General features: G+C 44.8%; 1 protein-coding gene across 1 annotated transcript; it reads right to left on the reverse strand.

Moving 5' to 3' along the window:
* LOC148380958 (uncharacterized) lies at positions 1-22,546 on the reverse strand. The gene is made up of 11 exons (XM_088364158.1): positions 22,284-22,546; positions 21,014-21,337; positions 15,149-15,424; positions 6,411-6,734; positions 6,047-6,322; positions 5,237-5,494; positions 3,542-3,706; positions 2,486-2,806; positions 2,122-2,397; positions 1,750-2,040; positions 1-1,648 (listed from the first exon to the last, which is right to left on the reverse strand). Exons 1-11 carry the CDS (start codon positions 22,375-22,377, stop codon positions 1,467-1,469), a joined length of 2,787 nt encoding a protein of 928 aa, XP_088220284.1. The 5' UTR covers positions 22,378-22,546; the 3' UTR covers positions 1-1,466.
* Between the last annotated feature and the right edge of the window lie 591 nt (positions 22,547-23,137).

Genomic DNA, 23,137 nt, shown 5'->3' on the forward strand with positions numbered 1-23,137 from the left:
TTGTTTGGACAAGTCTTTTTTTTATTTAGCTCCCAACTCGACTCCTACTTGGACTTAAAGATAAGAGGAACAATTATGTTGATAGCACAAGACGAGCGAACTTTGCGCAGCATGGCAAGTAAGGGTGTACTTGTTTTGTGGAAGCAAATTCAAGCCCTAAACTATCCGATCTCAATTTGTTTATTTGTTGACTTAAATGTTAGCTAGTCAACTTTAATATTGGTTGCACTCAGACAACTGGCGTCATGACTATTCTTCAGTTACAAATATGCCTTCACACTTAATATCTCTTCACCCCCCCCCCCCCCGCTTCATTCTCATTTTTTATTGGATTTTCCAGTACTTCAGTTTATTTCAGTACAATAATCAGAATTTTTACAAATGTAAATGTAATATTACCTGTCAGCAGGCTGCCAAACAAGGCCATTATCTTTCTTTCAAATTTACCTTTAACAAATCTTAAGTAGTTAATTGCTTTCCAGTAAATGATTATTATAAAGTTTATTATAAAGTCCAGGCTTTCATTTCTTTGAAGGCAACAAATGAGTCAGCAGGGCTTTAACGTCACATTTTATCTGTGACGTATAACAGACTTCGTACCAGTCAGCACCTTGCTCCAGCTGAGTGTTTCGCAACATGTTTTTATCCACCGCATACTTTTTCATTGGAGAAAAGCTTGAGGCACACCACCAACAAAAATCTGTCATTACCCCAGCTTCAATTATAAAATGAGTTATATTACAATAAGACATTTTAAATGTGCTATATAAAACCCTATTCCTATATATCAATGGAGAGTGGCATCATTGAATTAAAAAAAAACATTCTAGGTGTTTTAATTTGTACTTTTTTGTATAAAAGTGTGTTGTTGTTTTTTGAAAAGGTTTTAGACAGAAATAAACTATTGAAAGTGATGGTGATTAAAATCCAAAAGAATAGACATGACTTTGCTTTATGTTTTAGACTAGCTCTATAAATATTGCGACAATAAGAACAAAGTCACTTTTAAAGATGCACTACTGTTGTGGCAGCAGCTGAGTGGCTATCACAGTCAAGCATGCTCTTATTCCCATCAGTCCCTAAACGCACCACGGCCGTCAGAGCGTCACTTCAATTAGCCACACATGCTCAGTGGTTGGGAAACTGCTTCAGCTCACCTCCAAAAGTCATTGGGGCTTGCTTCCAGCTCACGTGTGAGCAGAAACTGCTCACATGTACGAGTGCCGGTTTGGCGACCAGTCCAGAATGTAGCTTGCTTGTCGTCAAAAGTCTCATCCTCGTCATTTGTTCTTTTTCCAGCTCTTGGGCCAAAGGTTCCGTTGGATGACTAGCCTTTACTCTCAGAGAAGGTCCCTTTTCTTTGTTCTTCATTCATCTACTCTTGCCGCCTTCATCATGACAGACAGTGAAATATTCCGAAAAGTCAAAAACTTTGTGAACGTTCAATCGCACTGACATCTAAGATTTCATCGCTGTTCTCTTAATTTCACGACTTCATTCGGTGACGATGTCACAGGAGCTCCATCTTGGTTGCAGCACCACGATCTGTTTGGTCTTCGCCTGGTGAACAAGTAGATAGCGCCCACTGCAGCCACGGATAAGATCGCTCCAAGCACGCCCAACGTGATGCCGGCCGCGTTGGGGTGCACTGTAACAGAACAGGTGAGATGTTTTGGTAGGTTCCGTTTTCAGAAGCTCAGAGGAACCATGTTTTTGTGGATGCTGCAAGGTATCTCGGCAGGAACTCACCGTCCTCCGTCCCCGTCACGGTCAGCAGGATGTCTTGAACGCGCGTCTGTGTGTTGTTGCTGAGCGTACACGTGTATGTGCCGCTCTCCTGAGCGCTCAGGTGGTACAGGTTGAGGGCGCCCGCCTCGGACACGCCCTTCACGTGCTCCTTCCAGTCGCTGACCATATGGAGTTTGTGTCCGGCGGACCTATTGGCGATGACGTTGCTGCGGTTGAACGTCCATTCGAGGCTGCTCGGGTGAGAGACGGGCGCACACTCGATGCTCGTTTCTGCGACGGAAATGTCCAGAACTGGAAGGAGGCATTTAAAGTTTCTCAGCATGTGCGGTGGGCAATTGAAATGCCCCCCCCCCCACCGGGTGAGCGTCTCACTTGTTTTCCTCCACGTGATTCTTCGGCTGCTGTTGGTGGTGCTGACATCACAGATGTATTCCAGGTCGGGGTGGGCGTCGCCAGCCAACACCAGCGAGCCGTCGATGTTGTAAAGCTGCGTCTGCGTCTCTTGCTGGACCTGGCTGCTGTTGCGGAGGGCGTCAGGCAGCGCCGGCTCTGTGGACCAGCGCAGTTCGGGTCGAGGGAAGATTCCGCCCGAGCTGCAGATCAGCTGATCCTCATCGTCGGGACGGAAGCGGATTGAAGTGACCGCAGCTGCAAAGGAACGCCATGATAGGACAACGTCTACTCGCTTGCATTCCATTCATTGAACGACCTCTGATGTACTGGCTTGTGGACTCACCTTCCACGTTGAGCTTGATGAAGGACCTCCACTGTCCCGTGAGTGTTCCCACATAGCACATGTAGGTGCCTTCATCTGCAACCAGCACATTGGTGAGCAGCAGAGAAGCGTTCCCTTTGGGGATGTTCTCCTTGAACAGCGACGTGCGGCCCCTGAAGTGCTGGTCCTGCCCCTGCGGCTGGTCTTGCTCGTAGTAGAAGGAATGAACCTTGAGTTTGCTTGGTGACTCCCGCTCCCAGTGGATGACCACGTCATCTCCGATGGGAAAGTTGGCCTTCAAAAGGCAGGGCGTCTTCCAGCGACACCAGACGTCACGGTTGCCTGCAAAACGCAATCAGGTCAGCAATGCAATGTCACACCATTGAGAGATCAAATTTCTTCGAATAACATACCCGTTTCGAGCACCTGAGCTGGAACTCAGTGTCAGCTGAGTAAGTTTTACTCATCACATATGATACTCACGCGCAGATGCTCCGTGAGGGAAGCCCCCCACACCCCGCAACAGCTGTTTCCGTCCCACCACTTGTTCTCAAACGCCTTACTCCCAACACTCACATGTCGCTCTCTAAGTACTTCGAGCATGAGCAACATTCAAATAGTTTTGTGTTATTGACATTCATTTCAATATCTGATTCTAAATAAAATGCCACTAATAGGCATTGATTGTTTTGCTCGTAAAGTATCAAATCCACATTGAATAACAAGTGCTCAAGCACGGCACAATGAGAGAAAAAAAGGTTTCCAGGTTTTATTAACTTTTAAAGTTAATCAAATAGCGTAAAAATGAAACTGAAAATAGCTTCAAGGCCAGCGTGATAATGACTACCTCATATGGTCTGATGAGACAACAGGTCAAAAACCAAGCCATAAAAAAAATGCTACATTGAATCGTATGATATTTTTCTTATCATGAATTTCATCGGTTTCCCTATTAATTAAACGAGTGAGACTTATCACATTATAACCTCATATTGAACTTCTTTTTCTGGTGTGGCATAAAATACGGGATATTCGTACATCATCAAAAAAGTATATATTTGTCTCGTCCCACCTTACCTCCAATGACCAGACGCCATAGGACAGTGACCACCAAAAAGCCCACCGCAGCAGTGCCGCTGCTCTTCATCGCGCTTTTCTCATTGTTGCCGAGTACCCGGACTGGTCCACCAGCATTCCCGTGGCTGGATAAGAGCTCTAAAAAAGTCTTCTGCCACACCCCCGCTCACATGACATGAATAACTCAGAGTTTGCGTTGTCACACTCACGCGGACATAGTTTTACAGTAGAATTGCCAGTCCGCATGTTAAACTTTGAAGCCACTGAGCGGTCCAAAAATGAGAGATACATAAAACTCAAAACTGCTCAGCACCGTGCCTGGCGGGGCGGTCCTCGAGAGCCCTCCTGGTGTCTCCTTCCTAATTAAGCGTCGTTAGGGATACGCAATCTCACAAAACTGAACACACTCCTCAGATTTTTGGCAATATTTTTACTGTCCTTTCAAAATAAGTCAAATTGCAAAAGCGTCAGCGGTCAAGAGTTGAAGAATCTGTTGCTGAACGTCCATGTTGACGCTCTGAACGTGATCACGCTTTGGGAATTTGCAGGCGGGACGCTGGCAAATCATTCTAGTCGGGCTACATTCCACATCTGGATTGCGTTTTCTCTCTCTCTCTCTCTCTCTCTCTCTCTCTCTCTCTCTCTCTCTCTCTCTCTCTCTCTCTCGGGAGCTCAACACCCAAATTCATAAGGTTTGTTTCTGACCCAAAGCTACCAAGGAAGTTAGTCCACTTCTTCCAGTCTCTGTGACATTCCAAACCAAATGTCCAATGTCACCGGCATGTTGCGGCGAGACTGGAAGAGTCACAGAAAGGCACAGTTGTGACATTTTGAGCCCTCATACAGCAATTGTGAGTTTGGCCTTCAGCCAGCTGGTTCGAAACATTGCACAAGTGCATACAAAGGTTTGCAGAAGGTCTAGGGAAGTTCACCTGTCAGGGTTCTAGTGCAGGGGGGTCAAACTCATTTTTTTCGCGGGCCGCATTGTAGTCATAGCTTCTTTCGGAGGGCCATTATGACTGTCAACCCATATAAATGTATGAGCACCTCATATTATATACAGTAAAAGCTACAAAACAAATTGACAAATAACTCGTTTTCAAATCAGACAAGTAAAAACTGGTCAAATATTAATAAAAAAAGATATTAAAAGTGAAGACAATTTGCAATTCTAGTAATGACACGAATTAGAAGCACAACTTGTTTTCGCGGGCCACATAAAATGATGTTGCGGGTCCCCGCAGGAGTTTGACACCTGTGTTCTAGTGCGTGTCTGGTTCAATATACAACTTTAGTAGACATCACTTCATCCAAAATGTCTTTTCAATAGAAACATAGTTCAGTGTGTAGAGGGGTGGGGTCGGGGGTCACGAGGGTCCAGTCTGTCCGTTGCTGCCTCTGGCAGGAAGTTGGTTGCTCTTCTCACTTTCACCCTCGACGCCTGAAAATCCAAAGGATAATGTACATTCAATAATATTTTATGCAACTAAATTTAGTCCCAATAGGTATCTAATTGACATCTGAATTGCTTCCCTGATTTTTTGTACTAATTTAAATTCGATGGTCATTGATGGAAAAACCAGACATATTTTACAATAAAGATGAAAACAGCAACTTATTTTTCCCGTGTCTTTTCAGGGTTGTCATTGCTGGACAACGCAATAGCGCTACCTAGTGCTCATAAGTGAGTATTTTTATCCTCTACTCTTGTACCTTGGACCGAGCTCAGCTCGGTCTCCTCCTCAGGGTCACGTGATGAAGATTTTGCGGCTTTTCCTAAGACACACACACACATTGTGAGCATCACACATAGATGCACACGCACATGCTCGAGGGTTGCCGTGGCCTCACCTCGCATCTTCAGGTAAACCAACATGGCTACCACGACTGTCAACGCCACTACCAGGCCGACGAGGCACCAGAACGACGTCTGCAGCGAGGTGCTCCGATTGGCTGCACAAAGACACACACACACACTCACACACATGAGTTCAGGCAGACCCGACATGATGTTGATGTTAGCGCCGCCTTGCGTTCACCAGTGGGCGAGTTGATGGCGACGTCGGAGCAGGCTGCCAAACAAGGCCATTACCTTTCTTTCAAATAGACCTTGAACAAATCTTAAGCAGTTAATTGCAGTCTAGTAAATGATTATTGAAATACAGTCCAGGCTTTCATTTCTTTGAAGCGCTTTCAACGTCACATTTTATCTGTGATGTGTAACAGACTTTGTACCAGTCAGCGCCATGTTTTTATCCACCGCATACTTTTTCATTGGAGAAAAGCTTGAGGCACACCACCAACAAAAATCTGTCAAGTATATTAGTATACTACAATAAAAGACATTTTAAATGTCCTATATATGAGAGTGGGATCATTGAATAAAAAAACGTCCTGTTTGTATTTTTTTTTATATAAAGGTGCAGGTTTTTTAAAAAAGGTTTTAGACAGGAATAAACTATTGAAAGTGACTTTGACATCAACATGACGCCCAAAGTGGCTCACTTGTTTTCCTCCACGTGATTCTTTGGCTGCTGACGGTGTTGCTGATATCACAGATGTATTTCAGGTCGGGGTGGGCGTCGCCCGCCAACGCCAGCGAGCCAGTGATGTTGTAAAGCTGCGTCTGCGTGTCTTGCTGGACCTGGCTGCTGTTGCGGAGGGCGTCAGGCAGCGCCGGCTCTGTGGACCAGCGCAGTTCGGGTTGAGGGACGATTCCGCCCGAGCTACAGATCAGCTGATCCTCATCGTCGAGACGGAAGTGGATTGAAGTGACCGCAGCTGCAAAGGGACGCCATGATAGGATAACGTCCACTCGCTTCCATTCCATTCACTGAACGACCTCTGATGTACTGGCTTGTGGACTCACCTTCCACGTTGAGCTTGATGAAGGACCTCCACTGTCCTGTGAGTGTTCCCACATAGCACATGTAGGTGCCTTCATCTGCAACCAGCACGTCCGTGATCAGCAGAGAAGCGTTCCCTTTGGGGATGTTCTCCTTGAACAGCGACGTGCGGCTCCTGAAGTGCTGGTCCTGCTCCTGCAGCTGGTCTTTCTCGTAGTAGAAGGAATGAACCTGGAGTTTGCTTGGTAACCATCGCTCCCAGTAGATTACCACATCATCATGTCTGATGGGAAAGTTGGCCTCCAAAAGGCAGGGCGTCTTCCAGCGACACCAGACGTCACGGTTGCCTGCAAAAGGTCCTCGCAATCAGGTCAGCAATGCAATGTCACACCAAATTCCTTCTGATGACATGCCCGTGTCGAGCACCTGAGCTGGAACTCAGTGACGGCTAAGTAAGCAAACAAAATATTCACCGAGATGCTCCGTGAGGGAAGCCCCCCCCTCCACCCCCCAGCAGCTGTTTCCGTTCCACCACTTGTTCTCAAACGCCTTACTCCCAACACTCCCATGTCGCTCTCTAAGTACTTCCAGCATGAGCAACATTCAAATAGCTTTGTGTTACTGACATTCATTTCAATATCTGATTCTAAATGAAAGGCCACTGAATAGGTATTGATTGTTTTGCTCGTAAAGTATCAAATCCGCATTGAATAACAAGTGCTCAAGTTATGTTTCTTATAACAACAAATGTGTCATATTTACAAGCGCATAAACGTAAATCTTAGTCAAGATTACAGGACCCGGTATTCCCAGGAGGTCTACCATCCAAGGACTAACCTTAACCCTGCTTATCTTCCAAGGTCGAGCATTCTCAGGGTAGTATAGCCGTAATAAAAGATCCTTGGTAGATGATTGACATTCATTTACAAATGAGACCATAGTACAGCAACGGCAGGGAGAACAAAGGCAATTGTACTCGTAAGGTACTTACTAAGAATTTGATACTTGGGGCGTCAGGGAAGTGACCTCAAGTAAAAGTACTTGTGTACTCAATTTAAAAGCGAAAGTATGTATTAAATATGTATTACTCGGTTTGTTTACTTGGCACAATGAGAGAAAAAAAGGTTTCCAGGTTTTATTAACTTTGAAAGTAAATCAAATAGCGTAAAAATGTAACTGAAAATAGCTTTGAGGTCAGCTCGATAATGACAACCTCATATGGTCTGAGACAACAGGTCAAAAACCAAGCCATAAAAAAATGCTACATTGAATCGTATGATATTTTTCTTATCATGAATTTCCTCAATTTCCCTATAACGGGTAATTAAACGAGTGAGACTTACCACATTATAACGCCATGTTGAACTTTTTTTCTGGTGTGGCATAAAATACAAGCTATACGTACATCATAAAAAAGTATATGTTTGTCTCGTTCCACTTTACCTCCAATGACCAGACGCCATAGGACAGTGACCACCAAAAAGCTCACCGCAACAGTGCCGCTGCTCTTCATCATCACGAACTGGTCCACCAGCATTCCCCATGGCCAAATAAGAGCTCTCAAAATACGAGGGTCAAAGTCTCGTGTCGTGAATACCTCAGTTTGCGTTCACACTCAAGCGGACTTTGTTTTACAGCAGCATTGCCAATCACAAAACTATAAACAGCTCATGGTAAACTTTGAAGTCAGTGGGCGGTCCAAAAATGAGAGATACACAAAACTCAAAACTGCTCAGCACCGTGCCTGGTGGGGCGGTCCTCGAGAGCCCCCCTGGTGTCCCCCTCCTAATTAAGTGTCGTTAGGGATGCGCAATCTCACAAAACTGAACACGCTCCTCAGATTTTTGGCTATATTTTTACTGTCCTTTCAAAATCAGTAAACACGCAGCCAATAATTTTCAAATTGCAAAAGTGAGTACCGTAATTTCCGGTGTATAAACCGCACCAGCTAAAATTCGGGGATATTTTAGTTTTTTTTCTTACATAAGCCGCACCGGACTATAAGCCGTACACAGTACACAGAAAGCCTTTTTGAAGTTTGAATAACATGCTTTAACATGTCTTTCTAAACATTGCCTGTGACGCGGCAGTAATACCGCAGCAACACGGAAGTAACACAGCACTAATAGGGTTTGATTAAATAAAACATACCGGTAAAAGTCACTGAGACGCGGCGGTAACACAGCAGCAACACAGTAGCACAGCACTAACAGGGCTGGTTAAAATAAAAGTAAAAAAAAGAGCTTCATCGTCTTCATCTTCCTCCTGTGCACTGAAACCGTCGAAGTCTTCCTCCTCAATTTCCGATTGGAATAGCATTAGATATCCTTCGCCACACACTTTCTCAGTATCTCTTTCGTCGTCGTTTTTATCCATTTCTTCTAGCATTTTCCATGATGAGGGTCTGTTCATGCTAATCTTATTCACGCACGAAGCGCTAAATTACATTATGCTAAATTACATTATACTAGCGAGCGACACGTATAGCTCCAGAGTAGACGGGACCACGAAATAAAGAAAAGGGTGCCGCAACACAATGTCATCAACATTGACTGCCTTTAGCTTAAAAGCGGCATCATATGCATTTCTTTTGTCCCCCATAATGACGGTTTGTGTATAAAAGCTTCCTTTCAGTAATGTCAGTCTTGATCGCGTTCTGCGTGATGCGCGAAATGTTGTAAACACAAACTAGCACGTCTTCTTGGGCGCATTATCTCTTCTTCGCCTGTCTCGCTCTTGCTTCCTGCTAGAGCGCCCCCTGGAGGCCGGAGGCCATAAGAATCCATAAGTACACCGCGCCGCCATTTAAGCCTCAGGGTTCAAAGTAACCTTCTGAATAAAATGCATTAAAAGTTCACATTCATTATAACTTGTTTTGGGTGAGCAAAATGTCAGAAGAAATGAATTTAAATGCTGATTGATCGGGTTTTAATACAATGCAGATGGTCCAAACAGCGCCACTGCTTTGTGTAATCTCTGAGTCACATGGCAGAGTAAGAGAAAGGGTTTAGAGCACAGGTGTCAAACTCAAGGCCCGGGGGCCAGATACGGCCCGCCACATCATATGTGGCCCACGAAGACAAATTGTGCATCAAATTCGTGTCATTACTAGAATTGCAAATTGTCTTCCCTTTAATAATATCTTTTTTCAAAAAGATTTGACCAGTTTTTACTCGTCTGATTTGAAAACGAGTTATTTGCCAGTTTGTTTTGTAGCTTTTACTGTATATAATAGTGTTAAGCGTAAAAGTGATCAAGTCATCACAAAAATCACGAAAAAAATCTTATATAAGACGCACCTGACTATAAGCCGCAGGGTTCAAAATTTTGGAAAAAAGTCGCGGCTTATATATCGGAAATTACGGTACACCCCGACGTTTGCAAAACATTCTAGTCGGGCTACATTCCCCATCTGAATTGCGTTTTGTCTCTCTCGCTCTCTCTCGGGAGCTCAACGCCCAAATTCATAAGGTTTGTTTCTGACCCAAAGCTACCAAGGAAGTTAGTCCACTTCTTCCAGTCTCTGTGACATTCCAAACCAAATGGCCAATGTCATCGGCATATTGCGGCGAGACTGGAAGAGTCACAGAAAGGCACAGTTGTGACATTTTGAGCCATCATACAGCAATTGTGAGCTTGGCCTTCAGCCAGCTGGTCCGAAACATTGCACAAGTGCATACAAAGGTTTGCAGAAGGTCTAGGGAAGTTCACCTGTAAAGGTTCTAGTGCAGGGGGGTCAAACTCATTTTTTTCGCGGGCCGCATTGTAGTCATAGCTTCTTTCGGAGGGCCATTATGACTGTCAACCCAAATAAACGTATGAGCACCTTATATTATATCCAGCAAAAGCTACAAAACAAATTGACAAATAACTCGTTTTCAAATCAGACAAGTAAAAACTGGTCAAATATTTAAAAAAATATATATTATCAAAAGTGAAAACAATTTACAATTCTAGTAATGACATGAATTTGAAGCACAATTTGTCTTCGCGGGCCACATAAAATGATGTGGCGGGCTAGATATGGCCCCCAGGCCTTGAGTTTGACACCTGTGTTCTAGTGCGTGTCCGGTTCAATATACAACTTTAGTAATAATAATAATCATAATAATATTAATAATTCATTAAATTTGTATAGCGCTTTTCAAAAACCCAAAGATGCTTACAGGGAACAAGGCAAAGACATACAGGAGGGGAGGGGGACGGGGAAGAGACAATGGAATATAATTAAGAAGAGGAAACCAGTTATGGGAAGGGGAGGTCATAGGCTTGAGAGAAGAGGTACGTTTTTAGACGGGACTTAAATATGGGGAGTGTGGGTGAGTCACAGACAGACTGAGGGAGAGAGTTCCAGAGTCGGGGTGATGGGCAGGAGAACGCTCCGTCACCGAAGGATTTAAGTTTAGATTTTGGGACTGTCAGACGTGAAGTATTGGAGGATCGGAGGGAACGGTTGGGGCAGTAGGGGACAAGGAGGTCGGATAGGTAAGTGGGAGCCAGGTGGTGATGGGCTTTGAAGGTGAGGAGGAGTAACTTGAAGATGATACGTTCCTTAATGGGGAGCCAGTGAAGAGAGTGGAGAACAGGAGTGATGTGTTCACAGGACCGGGTGTGGGTAAGGAGGCGGGCAGCAGAGTTTTGGACTAGTTGAAATCTGTGGAGTGAGTGAGCAGTGATTCCAGCGAGAAGGGAGTTGCAGTAGTCAAGCCGGGATGAGATGAAGGCGTGGATGAGGGATTCAGCGGCAGGGAGAGAGAGGCAGTGCCGGATTTTGGCGATGCGTCGGAGGTGGAAGTAGGAGGTCTTAACAACTGATCTAGCATGAGGGTGGAAGGACACCGTAGGGTCAAAAATAACGCCAGGGTTGCGTGCCAGAGGGGAGGGAGTGATGTTTGAGGAGTCAATGGTGAGTGTGATGGATCCAGTTTTATTAAGGGAGGATTTAGTGCCTATGAGGAGGAGCTCTGTTTTGTCACTGTTAAGTTTGAGAAAGTTGTGGGTCAGCCATGTTTTTATTGTAGAGATGCAGGTTTCAAAGTGGGTGAGGGGAGGGTTTTGGGTTGGTGCGGTGCGGATATAGATCTGGGTGTCATCGGCGTAGCAGTGGAAGTCTAGATTGAGTTTGCGGATGACATTACAGAGGTAACAGATGAATAGGAGGGGGCTGTTAGGGTTTTTCAGATTATCCTTATCGTATGATTATGTTGGAATGCAACCGGTAATAAATAACCTACCTTGTCCCATCCTCCACAAGGTCGTAAAACATCCCGATATGTTTTGAAGAGCACAAGGGCTTCCTATTCAGCCTGCTCTTCCCCCCACTCTGTTTCTCTTAAAAAATATGTCCTTGCAGTTGGGAGATTTCAGACCTCCATTCAAACATCGCTGCACGCACAGCGACGAATGGACTCTCCACCTGCAGGTGTCTAAAAGGACTTACTTGTCTCCCGTGTGGTTCTTGCAAAATAAGTTGGAGTGAGCAAATCTCTAACATTTTGGTGCCGAAACCCGGGACCCCTCATACCCGCTATCTGTCTGACGAAGAAGGCCGTGCTGCATTGTCGACAAGCCAGCGTCCACTAGGAGGACCTGGAGGAGAAAGTCCTGGGAAGAGAATTCTTCGCTGGGCCAGCATCTTAGGTCTGCCTTTGTCTGACAGAGGTGGATTGACGGGACCCGGCAGTGCAACGAACCAGGGGACAAGTAAGTTAAAGGCCTGAAGTTGTGTGATTGTGTTGTTGTGAAACGCGTAAAAAGCCACAGGTGCACGAGAGATACGGCTTTGGTTTGTCCAAGCTATGAGATACGGCTTTGGTTTGTCCGAGCTATGGGATACGGCTTTGGTTTGTCCGAGCTATGGGATACGGCTTTGGTTTATCCGAGCTATGAGATACGGCTTTGGTTTGTCCGAGCTATGAGATACGGCTTTGGTTTATCCGAGCTATGAGATACGGCTTTGGTTTGTCCGAGCTATGAGATACGGCTTTGGTTTGTCCGAGCTATGAGATACGGCTTTGGTTTGTCCGAGCTATGAGATACGGCTTTGGTTTGTCCGAGCTATGAGGCCTAAAAAAAAAAGCGCTGGAGTTTGTGTGATTGAGTGTGTGACTGGTAGGATAAATTGACTAAATAGCAGTTCTACCGTTTATCCACGGCAATAAAACAGGCTAGTAATCTGTTGAAAGGTCAATTTAAACCTGCATTGAGGATCCTCAAAGACAAAAAAAAAAAAGAGATTGTGGCTTCGTCTCGTAAGAAAAGAAACAAAAAGTAACGCACAAAGTGTTGCGTGCAGATATGGCTATATCAGCAAAACAGTTTAAGCAATATTCCGAGAGATAAAAAGAGAAGGTGACGTTCTTTAAGGAAGATCAGAAGGTTCATGACGCATCGTTTGACGTGTTGTTTTCACGATCTGTTCTGGTGGACGCTGAGATATCAGCAGTATCTTGTTTGACACAACCGTCATCTCGCCCCTGACCCAGCCGTACGTAATCCTTCTGTTCTGTTGTACAAGATAAGAATAAGCAAGGCAAAGCAGCAAGCATACTGAACAGTAACATTATGAATAAGTACTCATTAGAGAACGCATGATAACATATATATATACAATTTTTCTAACAGTGATTTTGAGCAGGTTGAATGCTAAAAAGAAAACGTAGCTTTTGGATTGATAATTAACTAGAGAAAAAACTGGAGAACCAGTAACACATGTAGAAGATGTGTGAACTGAGAAATTAAGAAGCGTTTTGGAAAGAAAGTCAAATTAAATGATGATGAAATCATATGTAGTAATACAACACTTTACTACATATAGATTCTCTAAATCATACAATTGAGTAAAATAAAACCTACATTTTGATTTGTATTCAAGTTTCTAAGATTCTTGTGATAAACAATGAGAAAATGATTGAAAAGTAACTAAAGAAACTACAAGAAAGTGAAAATGTCCATTTGGGGAGGCCATCCATTTACTTGCTAAGATAGTTGTGAAAACAGTCCAATTGCCACGAAAAGTAGCTATATGCAAGTGTGCAGTACACACACACACACACGAGACTGATAAGGTGTCAAGAGGTAACAAGCTTGCACACAGAACCACAAAGCTGCAGCGCAAAAGACACTTCAAATTTTATATACACAAGAAGCAGATTAAATCACTGAAACATCTTTAAAGATGTGCAGCGACAAAGTCCTTAGAGTGAAATTCAATTATGGACGAAAAAGGGGGCAAGATTAGAGAATGGCATCTATAAATGACCTACCCTACCAAAGAACCTATGCAAATATTTTTACAGTCCTTTCAAAATCAGTCAACACGCAGCCATTAATTTTCATATTGCAAAAGTGAGTACACCCCTACGTGATAAGTAACAGCCCTCACCCCCTCCCCACACACCCACACACACAGTTGCGCAACAGGGTTCAGTTCTGGAGACATGCTCGCCCACCTTTCCCTTCAATTTCCTCGGAATATTGCGCCATGGCGCGCTTTCCCCCAGACAAGTGCATTCCAAGGTTTGCAGAAGGTCTAGGGAAGTTCACCTGTACAGGTTCTAGTGCGTGTCCGGTTCAATATGCAACTTTAGTAGACATCACTTCATATAAAATGTCTTTACAATAGAAACATAGTTCAGTGTGTGGAGGGGTGGGGTCGGGGGTCACGAGGGTCCAGTCTGTCCGTTGTTGCCTCTGGCAGGAAGTTGGTTGCTCTTCTCACTTTCACCCTCTACGCCTTAAAATCCAAGGGATAATGCAATGTTATTTTATGCAACTAAATTTAGTCCCAATAGATATCTAATTGAAAGAAATAGTCATGTAAAATAGATCAAAATGATTTTGTACTCGATGGCAAGTACATTTATTTGTATTTTCTTAATTGATATCAATTTTACTTTAATATATTTACAGAAATGTTTAATTGGAATACTATATTGCACTCATTTGAATTACTTGTTCCCCTACACATCTGAAATGCTTCCTTGATTTTTTTGTACTAATTTAAATTCGATGGTCATTGATGGAAAAACGAGACATATTTTACAATAAAGATGAAAACAGCAACTTATTTTTCCTGTGTCTTTTAAGGGTTGTCATTGGTGGACAACACAATGGCGCCACCTAGTGCTCATAAGTGAGTATTTTTATCCTCTACTCTTGTACCTTTGACCGAGTTCAGCTCGGTCTCCTCCTCAGGGTCACGTGATGAAGATTTTGCTGCTTTTCCTAAGACACACACACACATTGTGAGCATCACACATAGATGCACACACACATGCTCGAGGGTTGCCGTGGCCTCACCTCGCATCTTCAGGTAAACCAACATGGCTGCCAGTACCAGGACTGTCAACGCCAGTACCAGGACTATCAACGCCACTACCAGGTCGACGATCCACCAGTATGACGTCTGCAGCGAGGTGCTCCGATTGGCTGCACAAAGACACACACACACATGAGTTCAGGCAGACCGGACATGATGTTGATGTTAGCGCCGCCTTGCGTTCACCAATGGGCGAGTTGATGGCGACGTCGGAGCAGGCTGCCAAACAAGGCCCATTACCTTTCTTTCGAATTGACCTTTAACAAATTTTAAGCAGTTAATTGCAGTCTAGTAAATGATTATTGAAATACAGTAAAATATAAAAGTGCAGGTTTTTTTAAAAAGGTTTTAGACAGGAATAAACTATTGAAAGTGATGGTGATTAAAATCCAAAAGAATCAACATGACTTTGACATCAACATGACGCCCAAAGTGTCTCACTTGTTTTCCTCCACGTGATTCTTTGGCTGCTGACGGTGTTGCTGATATCACAGATGTATTTCAGGTCGGGGTGGGCGTCGCCCGCCAACGCCAGCGAGCCAGTGATGTTGTAAAGCTGCGTCTGCGTCTCTTGCTGGACCTGGCTGCTGTTGCGGAGGGCGTCAGGCAGCGCCGGCTCTGTGGACCAGCGCAGTTCGGGTTGAGGGACGATTCCGCCCGAGCTACAGATCAGCTGATCCTCATCGTCGAGACGGAAGTGGATTGAAGTGACCGCAGCTGCAAAGGGACGCCATGATAGGATAACGTCCACTCGCTTCCATTCCATTCATTGAACGACCTCTGATGTACTGGCTTGTGGACTCACCTTCCACGCTGAGCTTGATGAAGGACCTCCACTGTCCCGTGAGTGTTCCCACATAGCACATGTAGGTGCCTTCATCTGCAACCAGCACGCCCGTGATCAGCAGAGAAGCATTCCCTTTGGGGATGTTCTCCTTGAACAGCGACGTGCGGCCCCTGAATTGCTGGTCCTGCCCCTGCAGCTGGTCTTTCTCGTAGTAGAAGGAATGAACCTGGAGTTCGCTTGGTGACTCCCGCTTCCAGTGGATGACCACGTCATCTCCGATGGGAAAGTTGGCCTCCAAAAGGCAGGCCGCCTTCCAGCGACACCAGACGTCACGGTTGCCTGCAAAAGGTCCGCGCAATCAGGTCAGCAATGCAATGTCACACCAAATTCCTTCTGATGACATGCCCGTGTCGAGCACCTGAGCTGGAACTCAGTGACGGCTAAGTAAGCAAACATAATATTCACCGAGATGCTCCGTGAGGGAAGCCCCCCCCCCTCCACCCCCCAGCAGCTATTTCCGTTCCACCACTTGTTCTCAAACGCCTTACTCCCAACACTCCCATCTCGCTCTCTAAGTACTTCCAGCATGAGCAACATTCAAATAGCTTTGTGTTATTGACATTCATTTCAATATCTGATTCTAAATGAAAGGCCACTGAATAGGCATTGATTGTTTTGCTCGTAAAGTATCAAATCCGCATTGAATAACAAGTGCTCAAGTTATGTTTCTTATAACAACAAATGTGTCATATTTACAAGCGCATAAACGTAAATCTTAGTCAAGATTACAGGACCCGGTATTCCCAGGAGGTCTACCATCCAAGGACTAACCTTAACCCTGCTTATCTTCCAAGGTCGAGCATTCTCAGGGTAGTATAGCCGTAATAAAAGATCCTTGGTAGATGATTGACATTCATTTACAAATGAGACCATAGTACAGCAACGGCAGGGAGAACAAAGGCAATTGTACTCGTAAGGTACTTACTAAGAATTTGATACTTGGGGCGTCAGGGAAGTGACCTCAAGTAAAAGTACTTGTGTACTCAATTTAAAAGCGAAAGTATGTATTAAATATGTATTACTCGGTTTGTTTACTTGGCACAATGAGAGAAAAAAAGGTTTCCAGGTTTTATTAACTTTGAAAGTAAATCAAATAGCGTAAAAATGAAACTGAAATTAGCTTCGAGGCCAGCTCAATAATGACAACCTCACATGGTCTGAGACAACAGGTCAAAAACCAAGCCAAAAAAAATGCAACATTGAATCGTATGATATTTTTCATCAATTTCCCTATAACAGGTAATTAAAGGAATGAGTGAATTTTTCTGGTGTGGCGTAAAATACAAGATATACGTACATCATAAAAAAGTGTATGTTTTTCTCGTTCCACTTTACCTCCAATGACCAGACGCCATAGGACAATGACCACCAAAAGGCCCACCACAGCAGTGCCGCTGCTCTTCATCTTTTCGCTTTTCTCATTGTTGCCGAGTACCCGGACTGGTCCACCAGCATTCCCCGTGGCTGGATAAGAGCTCTTAAAATGGGAGCATTTCAGTCTTCTGCCGCCCCCGCGCTCACATGTCGTAAATACCTCAGTTTGCGTTCACACTCACGCAGACTTTGTTTTACAACAGCATTGCCAATCCGCATGGTAAACTTTGAAGTCAGTGGGCGGTTCAAAAATGAGAGATGCACAAAACTCAAAACTGCTCAGCACAGTGCCTGATGGGGGGTTCTCGAGAACCCCCTAGTGCAGGGGTGGGCAAACTTTTTGACTTGCGGGCCGAATTGGGTTCTAAATTTTGACCGGGGGGCCGAACCAGGAGCAGATGGATGTAGTGTTTGTGTGAAGTAATATAAACGACCTGTAAAGGTCATTGCATAAAAGGTTTTGGCCTTTAGTAGGTAGTAAAGCGTGGATATTCAAAAAAAGTTTTTGGAAAACAAATGCATTTATTAACAGCATTAAAAAAAAAATCCCTAAAAAACTGCTATCAGTGATTCTCATAAAATACGACACTGTTATTATGAATAACAGTCTCCATCACTTCAGTGCCTGCAGGTCAGATTAATGAAAGATGTTTATCTTATGAGATCACATCAAACAGCAAACATTCTGACCAAATATATCATCTTGAAGAATCGGTGAAAGCATACATCTAAATAAAGTAATCAAAACGGCAACATGGTGAGGGGTATCTGAAAATCAGAGCAGAGTTTTAACTCACAAACACCTGGTAACAGAGGTGAGGAAACGCGAAACGCTTACTTAAAGTAAGCCTTAAGAACTTTACAGGTTAAGATTAGTCAAAAACAGGTGGTGCATCAATGTCCTTGAGCATCCTGCATTGTTTGAAAATGAGAATGGTCGCTAGTTTCAATCCCTGCTATTTGTATAGATCATATTCAAAATGCATTTTTTTTACAACAAACTTAAAAGCCTCCCCTACATTTTCAGTGGGAACAGTGTTGTTTGTCTCCCTTTTTTTGCTAGTGTGTCATAGTCTGGAGTAAAATTTGTTGTGGCAATTCGTAGGAGAGATCCGAGGTGTTGGTCCGTTTACCTAGATCTGTGACGGGTTGATGTTGATGTTCATGTGGCTGAACGTCACGTCGCGTACGTCGAGCCAAATTGGCCACTCTTTTTAAACACTCGGCACTCAGTGTCCACCTTGCTTTTCCTTGGGCGACTCATTTTAATGGAAGGATTCCAGGGGAAGGTTTGTGGGTGGTTTTAGCGTAAAACTGTATCCGCTCGGCGCGCAAATTACAAGAATGCTGTCGTCACAGCCCACGCTCTAAATTCGGCCCTGAGACAAATAGAACGCGAGTGCGCCATTTCCGTACTACTGAGTACGTACACGCACTTGTGAGTGTGCACCGAGCTTTCTGACACGGCTTCCGGTAGTAAATGCGCAGGCGAGTGGTTCCCCATCTACTGGGGAAACGCAGTCATTGCAGGCAAAATTACCGGAAAAAAAAAAAAAGTTTAATAATACAATTTATTTAGGGTTGGCGGGCCGGATTAAACGGTCCCGTGGGCCGGATGTGGCCCGCGGGCCGTAGTTTGCCCATACCTGCCCTAATGTCTCCCTCCTATTTAAGCGTTGTTAGGGATACACAATCTCACAAAACTGAACACACTCCTCAGATTTTTGGAAATATTTTTACTGTCCTTTCAAAATCAGTCAACACGCAGCCATTAATTTTCATATTGCAAAAGTGAGTACACCCCTACGTGATAAGTCACAGCCCCCCCCCCCCCCCCCCCCCCCCCACACACACACACACAGTTGCGCAACAGGGTTTAGTTCTGAAGACATGCTCGCCCACCTTTCCCTTCAATTTCCTCGGAATATCGCGCCATGGCGCGCTTTCCCCCAGACAAGTGCATTCAAAGGTTTGCAGAAGGTCTAGGGAAGTTCACCTGTAAAGGTTCTAGTGCGTGTCCGGTTCAATATGCAACTTTAGTAGACATCACTTCATATAAAATGTCTTTACAATAGAAACATAGTTCAGTGTGTGGAGGGGTGGGGTCGGGGGTCAGGAGGGTCCAGTCTGTCCGTTGTTGCCTCTGGCAGGGAGTTGGTTGCTCTTCTCACTTTCACCCTCTACGCCTGAAAATCCAAGGGATAATGTACATTCAGTGTTATTTTATGCAACTAAATTTAGTCCCAATAGATATCTAATTGAAAGAAATAGTCATATAAAATAGATCAAAATGATTTTGTACTCGATGGAAAGTATATTTATTTGTATTTCCCTAATTGATATAAATTTTACTTTAATATATTTACAGAAATGTTTAGTTGGAATACTAAAAACAGCAACTTACTTTTCCCGTGTCTTTTCAGGGTTGTCATTGCTGGACAACACAATGGCGCCACTTAGTGCTCATAAGTGAGTATTTCTATCCTCTACTATGGCACCTTTGACTGAGTTCAGCTCGGTCTCCTCCTCAGGGTCACGTGATGAAGATTTTGCTGCTTTTCCTAAGACACACACACATCGTGAGCATCACACATAGATGCACACACACACATGCTCGAGGGTTGCCGTGGCCTCACCTCGCATCTTCAGGTAAACCAACATGGCTGCCAGTACCAGGGCTCTCAACACCACTACCAGGTGAACGATCCACCAGTATGACGTCTGCAGCGAGGTGCTCCGATTGGCTGCACAAAGACACACACGCACGCACGCACGCACGCACGCACGCACGCACGCACGCACGCACGCACGCACGCACGCACGCACACACACACACACACACACACACACACACACACACACACACACACACACACACACACACACACACACACACACACACACACACACACACACACGAGTTCAGGCAGACCGGACATGATGTTGATGTTAGCGCTGCCTTGCGTTCACCAGTGGGCGAGTTGATGGCGACGTCGGAGCAGGCTGCCAAACAAGGCCCATTACCTTTCTTTCGAATTGACCTTTAACAAATCTTAAGCAGTTAATTGCAGTCTAGTAAATGATTATTGAAATACAGTAAAATATAAAAGTGCAGGTTTTTTAAAAAGGTTTTAGACAGGAATAAACTATTGAAAGTGATGGTGATTAAAATCCAAAAGAATCAACATGACTTTGACATCAACATGACGCCCAACGTGATGCCGGCCGCGTTGGAGCGCACTGTAACAGAACGGGTGAGATGTTTTGGTAGGTTCCGTTTTCAGAAGCTCAGAGGAACCATGTTTTTGTGGGTGCTGCAAGGTGTCAGTATCTCGGCAGGAGCTCACCGTCCTCCGTCCCCCTCACGGTCAGCAGGATGTCTTGAACGCGCGTCTCTGTGTTGTTGCTGAGCGTGCACGTGTATGTGCCGCTCTGCTTAGCGCTCAGGTGGGACAGGTTGAGGGTGCCCGCCTCGGACACGCCCTTCACGTGCTCCTTCCAGTCGCTGACCATATGGAGTTTGTGTCCGGCGGACCTATTGGCGATGACGTTGCTGCGGTTGAACGTCCATTCGAGGCTGCTCGGGTGAGAGACGGGCGCACACTCGATGCTCGTTTCTGCGACGGAAATGTCCAGAACTGGAAGGAGGCATTTAAAGTTTGTCAGCATGTGCGGTGGGCAATTGAAATGCCCCCCCATCGGGTGAGTGTCTCACTATTTTTCCTCCACGTGATTCTTCGGCTGCTGTTGCTGGTGCTGACATCACAGATGTATTCCAGGTCGGGGTGGGCGTCGCCCGCCAACGCCAGCGAGCCGTTGATGTTGTAAAGCTGCGTCTGCGTCTCTTGCTGGACCTGGCTGCTGTTGCGGAGGGCGTCAGGCAGCGCCGGCTCTGTGGACCAGCGCAGTTCGGGTCGAGGGAAGATTCCGCCCGAGCTGCAGATCAACTGATCCTCATCGTCGGGACGGAAGCGGATTGAAGTGACCGCAGCTGCAAAGGGACACCATGATAGGACAACGTCCACTCGCTTCCATTCCATTCATTGAACGACCTCTGATGTACTTCAGGTGGCTTGTGGACTCACCTTCCACGTTGAGCTTGAGGAAGAACTCCCAGTGTCCCGTGAGTGTTCCCACATAGCACATGTAGGTGCCTTCATCCACAACCAGCACATTCATGAGCAGCAGAGAAGCGTTCCCTTTGGGGATGTTCTCCTTGAACAGCGACGTGCGGCTCCTGAAGTGCTGGTCCTGCTTCTGCAGCTGGTCTTTCTCGTCGTAGAAGGAATGAACCTGGAGTTTGCTTGGTGACTCCTGCTTCCAGTGGATGGCCACGTCATCTCCGATGGGAAAGTTGGCCTCCAAAAGGCAGGGCGTCTTCCAGCGACACCAGACTAACGTCAGGTTGCCTACAAAAGGTCCGCGCAATCAGGTCAGCAATGCAATGTCACACCAAATTCCTTCTGATGACATGCCCGTGTCGAACACCTGAGCTGGAACTCAGTGACAGCTGAGTAAGTTTGACTCATCACACATGATATTCACCCGCAGATGCTCCGTGAGGGAAGCTTTGTGTTATTGACATTCATTTCAATATCTGATTCTAAATGAAATGCCACTGAATAGGCATTGATTGTTTTGCTCGTATAGTATTAAATCCACATTGAATAACAAGTGCTCAAGTTATGTTTCTTATAACAACAAATGTGTCATATTTACAAGCGCATAAACGTAAATCTTAGTCAAGATTACAGGACCCGGTATTCCCAGGAGGTCTACCATCCAAGGACTAACCTTAACCCTGCTTATCTTCCAAGGTCGAGCATTCTCAGGGTAGTATAGCCGTAATAAAAGATCCTTGGAGGATGATTGACATTCATTTACAAATGAGACCATAGTACAGCAACGGCAGGGAGAACAAAGGCAATTGTACTCGTAAGGTACTTACTAAGAATTTGATACTTGGGGCGTCAGGGAAGTGACCTCAAGTAAAAGTACTTGTGTACTCAATTTAAAAGCGAAAGTATGTATTAAATATGTATTACTCGGTTTGTTTACTTGGCACAATGAGAGAAAAAAAGGTTTCCAGGTTTTATTAACTTTGAAAGTAAATCAAATAGCGTAAAAATGAAACTGAAATTAGCTTCGAGGCCAGCTCAATAATGACAACCTCACATGGTCTGAGACAACAGGTCAAAAACCAAGCCAAAAAAAATGCAACATTGAATCGTATATTTTTCATCAATTTCCCTATAACAGGTAATTAAACGAATGAGTGAATTTTTCTGGTGTGGCGTAAAATACAAGATATACGTACATCATAAAAAAGTGTATGTTTGTCTCGTTCCACTTTACCTCCAATGACCAGACGCCATAGGACAATGACCACCAAAAAGCCCACCGCAGCAGTGCCGCTGCTCTTCATCATCACGAACTGGTCCACCAGCATTCCCCATGGCTAGATAAGAGCTCTCAAAATACGAGGGTCAAAGTCTCGTGTCGTGAATACCTCAGTTTGCGTTCATACTCACGCGGACTTTGTTTTACAGCAGCATTGCCAATCACAAAACTATAAACTGCTCATGGTAAACTTACGCATTATCTCTTCTTCGCATTCATTCCACATCTGAATTGCGTTTTCTCTCTCTCTCTCTCTCTCTCTCTCTCTCTCTCTCTCTCTCTCTCTCTCTCTCTCTCTCTCTCTCTCTCTCTCTCTCTCTCTCTCTCTCTCTCGGGAGCTCAACGCCCAAAGGAAGTTAGTCCACTTCTTCCAGTCTCTGTGTTGCAACCTGCTGATGACATTCCAAACCAAATGGCCAATGTCATCGGCATGTTGCGGCGAGACTGGAAGAGTCACAGAAAGGCACAGTTGTGACATTTTGAGCCATCAAACAGCAATTGTGAGTTTGGCCTTCAGCCAGCTGGTTCGAAACATTGCACAAGTGCATACAAAGGTTTGCAGAAGGTCTAGGGAAGTTCACCTGTCAGGGTTCTAGTGCAGGGGGGTCAAACTCATTTTTTTCGCGGGCCGCATTGTAGTCATAGCTTCTTTTGGAGGGCCATTATGACTGTCAACCCAAATAAATGTATGAGCGCCTTATATTATATACAGTAAAAGCTACAAAACAAATTGACAAACAACTCGTTTTCAAATCAGACAAGTAAAAACTGGTCAAATATTAAAAAAAAAAGATATTAAAAGTGAAGAC

Source organism: Syngnathus floridae, chromosome 20 (assembly GCF_059516105.1).
Source record: "Syngnathus floridae isolate MCC-2025c chromosome 20, RoL_Sflo_1.0, whole genome shotgun sequence".
NCBI lineage: Eukaryota > Metazoa > Chordata > Actinopteri > Syngnathiformes > Syngnathidae > Syngnathus > Syngnathus floridae.

Bases quoted from the DNA above. Each gene is read 5' to 3' on its own strand.
- LOC148380958 (XM_088364158.1), bottom strand. From the start codon at position 22,377: ATGCTGGTGGACCAGTTCGTGATGATGAAGAGCAGCGGCACTGCTGCG. The intron at 21,338-22,283 runs GTAAAGTGGAAC...GACCTTTTGTAG, and splicing joins ATGGCGTCTGGTCATTGGAG to GCAACCTGACGTTAGTCTGG. The intron at 6,735-15,148 runs GTGAGACACTTT...GACCTTTTGCAG, and splicing joins AATCACGTGGAGGAAAACAA to GCAACCGTGACGTCTGGTGT.